This window comes from Cynara cardunculus, unplaced genomic scaffold (genome assembly GCF_001531365.2).
Source record: "Cynara cardunculus var. scolymus isolate 2C unplaced genomic scaffold, CcrdV1 Un_Scaffold_4752, whole genome shotgun sequence".
Classification (NCBI taxonomy): domain Eukaryota; kingdom Viridiplantae; phylum Streptophyta; class Magnoliopsida; order Asterales; family Asteraceae; genus Cynara; species Cynara cardunculus.
Genome location: NW_020202043.1, coordinates 5,801 through 12,878, shown reverse-complemented (window position 1 = coordinate 12,878; position 7,078 = coordinate 5,801). Strand labels below are relative to the sequence as shown.

Here is a 7,078-nt window from a genome sequence, read left to right as displayed (position 1 = left end):
TCTTAGATGTTGATTTTCTTTTACAGGAAGGATAGAAAGGAGTAAAGGTCCGATGTAGGATTGTCGAGCTCAAAGAAGTTGGTTGATATTTAAAGCTCGAATTTTGGGTATTTTTTTGTTTATGTACATGTTATATATATATACTATGTAAGGGTAGTTATATGTCCCTTCATCAACGAAACTTATCTCTTTTGGTGAATAGCTTTATATCCTGTTTTATTTTAGAGTTGTATATTGAATCTAATATTACCTGGTGAAATTAGCTTCCGCTTTAGTGTGGTGCTACAATTACGATATCAGAGAGTGGTTTAAGTGAGCCAGGTACCAGTAATGGTATCTGAACTTAAACCTAGGTGTTGATGTTATATAGTAACTAAGTGTCGATCTTTTCGGGATACAGACCTTAGGAGAGACTTAAGTTGGGGTATGGGATAAAGATAAGATATAATATATGTTAATATATCTTTATGTATTTTACTTTCAGAATCATGGCTGACGATGATGTTGCAAGTCATACTCCGAAAAACCCCGTCGTTGGAGATCATGATCCAAATCAAGGTCAGCATGATGATGAGACACCCTTGTCTCCTCGTGGTGAACAGTTGATGAAAAAGCTCACTACGGTCATCCAACAGACATTTGAACAACATAAGAATGAAATCGGTAAAGATAAGGGAAAAGAAAAGGATTTAGGTGAACTCTCGAGACCCAGATCTGAAAGGGTATCATCTAAGGCATTTAGAGGCTGTGGAGCAACAGAGTTTACCGGACTCACTGATCCGGTAATTGCCATTCAATGGATTCAAAACACTAAGAAAGTCTTTCGCATAGCTCGTGTGGCTAATGAGGATAAGGCAATTTATGCAAGTGCGATGCTTACTGAAATAGCACTTGTATGGTGGGATGCAACATTTGAGACCCTGAATGAAAACGAGAAAGAAAGTATGTCGTGGGAGTCCTTCAAGGCTCGTTTCTTTGAGCAATACTGTCCAGCGGACTTACAAAGGAGGTTAGAGAAGGAATTTCTCAAGTTAAAGCAAGGCAACATGTCAGTGATTGAGAATGAAACTCAATTCAACCAAAAAGCCTGTTTTGTAATCCGTTTTATTACATCAGAGGAGGAGAGAGCACGAACTTTCATTGAGGGACTGAGATATGAAATTAGAGACTTTGTTGCAAACCAAGAGATCCCTAGCTTCAATAAGGCGATAGAATATGCTCGACGTCGTGAGCATGATTTGGAAGAGTGTGGTGAGTTGTCTTCTATGCCTAAGCATCAAAAGGTAGATCGAACGTTTTATGGCCCGAGTTATAGATAGTCTCAATCCTCTAATCCAAGACACTCGCATTCTCAAAATACGCATTCACACAACGTATCACATGCTCATTCACAGGCCTTCACACTTCAGTCGGAAACATCACGTCATTGCCAACGATGTGGCAAGACTCACCGGGGGCGCTGTGAAAGTAATTGGACTCTGATTAAGTGCTTTAATTGTGATAAGACGGGACATGTACGATCGATGTGTCCACAAAAAGGTCGAGCTTGTTACTCCTGCGGTTCTCCAGATCACTTTATTCATGATTGTCCCTGACCACGTTGTAATGAAAGTAAAGCTTCAGTCCAGCACCCTATGAATGCAGGTACTTCCATTCAAAAGGAGGAGATACCCAAACCTCGAGTTAGAGCATTTCAGATCACGGCAGAAGAAGCTCGTAATGAGCCCGATGTTGTCACTGGTATTTTCTTTGTAAACTCTCGACCTACGCATATATTGTTTGATTCTGGAGTGACGAATTCTTTTGTGTCACATCACTATATATGTGTTATTTGAATTCGGTGCCTTGTTTGCTTTCTACACCATTTGCTATCAGCATAGCTAACGATGTATCTTTGATAGCTGATAGAGTTTATAGAGATTGTGTGATAGAGTTAGATGATCATGAATTTCTAGTTGATTTGATACCTATTGATGTACACGGCTTCGATATCGTTATTGGCATGGATTGGTTAGTGAAGAATCATGCAGATATTCTTTGTTCCTAGATAATTCGGATACCGATCGAAGGGAAAAAACCTTTGTATATCTACGGTGAGAGGAGAACAGGAGATGTGAAGGTAATATCTATTCTTAAGGCTCGAAGATATTTGACAAAAGGATGTTGCTCTTTTTTAGCTTATGTGTTAGATACATCAAAAGAAACAAAGAAGACGGTGAAAGATGTACCCGTTGTACGAGATTTTCTGGATATATTCCCTAATGATTTGCCTGGTTTACCACCAGATAGGCAAGTTGAATTCCGGATAGATATTGTGCCTGGTGCTGCACCCATAGCAAGGACTCCCTATCGTCTTGCACCAACAGAGATGAAAGAAATGATGAGACAGTTACAAGAGTTGTTAGAAAAAGGTTTTATTCGACCGAGTACTTCACCTTGGGGTGCTCCGGTACTATTTGTGAAGAAGAAAGATGGGTCTTTGCGGATGTGTATGGATTTTCGCGAGCTGAATAAAGTAACAATCAAGAATAAGTATCTGTTGCCTCGTATTGATGATCTATTTGATCAACTTCAAGGAGCTAGTTATTTCTCCAAAATTGATCCGAGGTCGGGTTATTATCAGCTTAGAGTACATGATGAGGACGTGCCAAAGACGGCTTTTCGTACTCGTTATGGGCACTTCGAGTTTCTTGTGATGCCTTTTGGGTTAATAAATGCCCCGACTGCTTTCATGGACATGATGAATCGTGTATGTCGTCCTATGCTCGACAAGTCTATGATCGTTTTCATTGATGATATCTTGGTGTATTCTAGGACCAAGAGTGATCATGTTATGCATCTTCGTGAGATGCTAAAGCTGTTAAGGATAGAAAAGTTATATGCGAAGTTTTCTAAGTACGAATTTTGGCTTCGCCAAGTACAATTCTTGGGGCACATGATTTCGGGAGAAGGTGTTTCAGTTGATTCGTCAAAGATCGAAGCAATACAACAATGGGAAGCACCAAAGAATACTTTAGAGATTCGTAGTTTCCTTGGTCTTGCGGGATACTATCGACGTTTTATTAAGGATTTCTCAAAGATCGCAGTGCCACTTACATATATTACCCGGAAGGATGTGAAGTTTGAATGGAGAGAAGCTCAGGAGAAAGCATTTCAGACTCTGAAAGATTGTTTGACAAATGCACCAGTACTTGCCTTACTCGAGGGCAATGATAATTTTGTAGTATACAGCGATGCGTCGAAGTTCGGATTAGGTTGTGTATTAATGCAATGAGGCAAGGTAATAGCATATGCCTCTCGACAGTTGAAAGAGTATGAGAAGAATTATCCCACACATGATCTTGAATTAGCGGTGGTCGTATTTGCACATAAGTTATGGAGGCATTACTTGTATGGCACAAAATGCCAACTGTACACAGATCACAAGAGTTTGAAATATATCTTCGATCAAAAAACACTGAATATGCGACAACAAAGAGCTATGGAACTWATCAAAGATTATGACTGTGAGATTCTCTATCACCCGGGTAAAGCCAATGTAGTRGCGGATGCATTGAGTAGAAAGGCTCACAAAACTGGGATTTGTTATGTTATTACTCATACGACAGTGAAGTCTACCCTCGTGGATAACCTATGGAAATGGCAAAGTAAGGCTTTGAAACCGAAACATGTGAAATCGGAGCGAATGATTTGTTATTTGGATTCATTATCGGAAGATAGTCGTGGGTTGAAAGTGTTCAGAAATCGTATTTGGGTACCGAAACTTGGAGGAATGAGGAAGATTGTATTGACTGAAACACATAAATCGAAGTTGTCGATTCACCCTGGGACTACAAAGATGTATCAAGATATGCGGTTAGATTATTGGTGGCCAGGAATGAAATAGGATATTGGTCGTTTCGTATGAGAGTGTACCACGTGTCTGCAAGTTAAAGCTGAGCATCAGAAACCTTATGGGAGCTTGCAACCTCTCAGTGTGCCTGTGTGGAAGTGGGAAGAACTATCTATGGATTTGATTACGAAACTACCGAAGATGTCCAAGCAACACGATAGTATCTRGGTTATTGTAGACAGACTGACGAAGAGTGCTCATTTTCTTGCTGTTCGCGAGTCCTATTCAATTGATATGTGGGCACAATTATATTTGAATGAAATTATTGCTAGGCACGGTGAACCAGTTAAAATAGTCTCAGATCATGACACTCGTTTCACTTCAAACTTTTGGACGTGCATGCAGAGAGAGTTAGGGACGCGTGTTGCTCTAAGCACAACGTATCACCCACAGACCGATGGACAGACAGAGAGAACGATTCAGACCTTGGAAGATATGTTACGTGCATGTGTACTAGAGTTTGGAGGTAGTTGGGACAAGTATTTTCCATTAGCTGAGTTTTCATACAATAACAGTTACCATGCATCGATCAAGATGGCACCATTCGAGGCAACGTATACTTATTCTTGATTGTTACTTGTTCAGCTCGCGATAATCTATACACATCCGCAAAGACCCATCTTTCTTCTTCACAAATAGTACCAGAGCACCCCAAGGTGAAGTACTCGGTCGAATAAAACCTTTTTCTAACAACTCTTGTAACTGGCTCATCATTTCTTTCATCTCTGTTGGTGCAAGACGATAGGGAGTCCTTGCTATGGGTGCATCACCAGGCACAAGATCTATCCAGAATTCAACTTGCCTATCTGGTGGTAAACCAGACAAATTATTAGGGAATATATCCGGAAAATCACGTACAACGGGTACATCTTTCACCGTCTTCTTTGTTTCTTTTGACGTATCTAACACATAAGCTAAAAAAGAGCAACATCCTTTCGTCAGATATCTTCGAGCCTTAAGAATAGATATTACCTTCACATCTCCCATTCTCCTCTCACCGTAGATATACAAAGGTTTTTCCCTTCGATCGGTATCTGAATTATCCGCTGGGAACAAAGAATATTTGCACGGTTCTTCACTAACTAATCCATGCCACTCACGATATCGAAGCTGTGTACATAAATAGTTATCAAATCAACTAGAAATTCATGATCATCTAACTATATCACACAATCTCTATAAAACTCTATCAGCTATCAAAGATACATCGTTAGGTATGCTGATAGCAAATGGTGTAGAAAGCAAACAAGGCACCAAATTCAAATAACGCATATAGTGATGTGACACAAAAGAATTCGTCGCTCCAGAATCAAACATTATATGCGCAGGTCGAGAGTTAACAAAGAAAATACCAGTTACAGCATCGGGCTCATTACGAGCTTCTTCTGTCGTGATCTGAAACGCTCTAACTCGAGGTTTGGGTATCTCCTCCTTTTGAATGGAAGTACCTGCATTCATAGGGTGCTGGACTGAAGCTTTACTTTCATTACGACATGGTCGGGGACAATCTCGAATAAAGTGATCTGGAGAACCGCAGGAGTAACAAGCTCGACCTCTCTGTGGACACATCGATCGTACATGTCCTGTCTTATCACAATTAAAGCACTTAATCATAGTCCTTTTACTTTCACAGCGCCCCCGGTGAGTCTTGCCACATCGCTGGCAATCACGTGATGATTCCGACTGAAGTGTAAAGGCCTGTGAATGAGCACGTGATACGTTGTGTGAATGCGTATTTTGGGAATGCGAGTGTCTTGGATTAGAGGATCGAGACTTTCTATAACTCGGGCCAGAAAACGTTCGATCTACCTTTCGATGCTTAGGCATAGAAGACAACTCACCACGCTCTTCCAAATGATGCTCACGACGTCGAGCATATTCTACCGCCTTATTGAAGCTAGGGATCTCTTAGTTCGCAACAAAGTCTCTAATTTCATATCTCAGTCCCTCAATGAAAGTTCGTGCTCTCTCCTATAATAGGGGCACAAGCATATAAGGAAAGTATATATACACATATGTACACATAGTATACAAAATGTTCCCGAATGAACTCAAGTAACCTATATGAGTATACAAAGGCTTTCCGAATCAATAAACTCATGAATCAATATTCTTCAAGGCAACAAAAACCTGATTATGGCAATTTCAACATTTCGTGTATCGAAGATATCATGAGATCGTGTTACATTAAGTAAATAAATAACACAACATAACAACCACTAAGGCATAGTGTTCCAGCCACTAAGACATAGTGTTCCAGCCACTAAGGCCTATTATATATATAGTCCTATTCAATTGATATGTGGGCACAGTTATATTTGAATGAAATTATTGCTAAAATAGTCTTAGATCGTGACACTCGTTTCACTTCAAACTTTTGGACGAGCATGCAGAGAGAGTTAGGGACGCGTGTTGCTCTTAGCACAGCGTATCACCCACAGATCGATGGACAGACAGAGAGAATGATTCAGACATTGGAAGATATGTTATGTGCATGTGTACTAGAGTTTGGAGGTAGTTGGGACAAGTATTTGCCATTAGCGGAGTTTTCATACAATAACAGTTACCATGCATCGATCAAGATGGCACCATTCGAGGCTTTATACGGGTGAAAGTGTCGTACACCTTTGTGTTGGCATGAAACGGGAGAGAAAGTTTTGGCTGGTCCAGAATTGATACAAGATACTCATGAAAAGATTCAAATAGTTCGTGAAAGAATGAAGGCGGCACAAAATAGACGGAAGTCATATACCGACAAACGGCGACGGCCGATAGAGTTTTCAGTTGGCGACATGGTAATGTTAAAGGTTTCGCCATGGAAGGGTATTATGAGATTTGGAAAGAAGGGTAAACTTAGTCCTCGTTTTGTAGGACCCTTCAAAATCATTGAGCGTATTGGAAAACAAGCATATAGATTGGAGCTACTTGAAGAGCTCACCGGAATACACAATGTCTTCCATGTCGGGTATCTCTGAAAATGTCTTGGAAAACATGAAGAAATGGTGCCATTGACTGAAGTGAAGCTGGACGAAAAGCTTAGATATGTTGAAAAACCGGAAACACTATTGAATGAAAGATCGGTGAACTTATGAAACAAGGTCGTGGATTTGGTGCTAGTAAAGTGGAAACATCACCGTGGACCAAATTGGACGTGGGAGAACAAGAATGAAATGAAGGCTAAGTATC

General features: G+C 40.3%; 1 protein-coding gene across 1 annotated transcript; it reads right to left on the bottom strand.

Moving 5' to 3' along the window:
* Positions 1-4,024: 4,024 nt before the first annotated feature.
* LOC112504134 lies at positions 4,025-5,719 on the bottom strand. Its single transcript, XM_025108088.1, has 3 exons — positions 5,099-5,719; positions 4,573-5,002; positions 4,025-4,113 (listed from the first exon to the last, which is right to left on the bottom strand). Exons 1-3 carry the CDS (start codon positions 5,717-5,719, stop codon positions 4,025-4,027), a joined length of 1,140 nt encoding a protein of 379 aa, XP_024963856.1.
* Between the last annotated feature and the right edge of the window lie 1,359 nt (positions 5,720-7,078).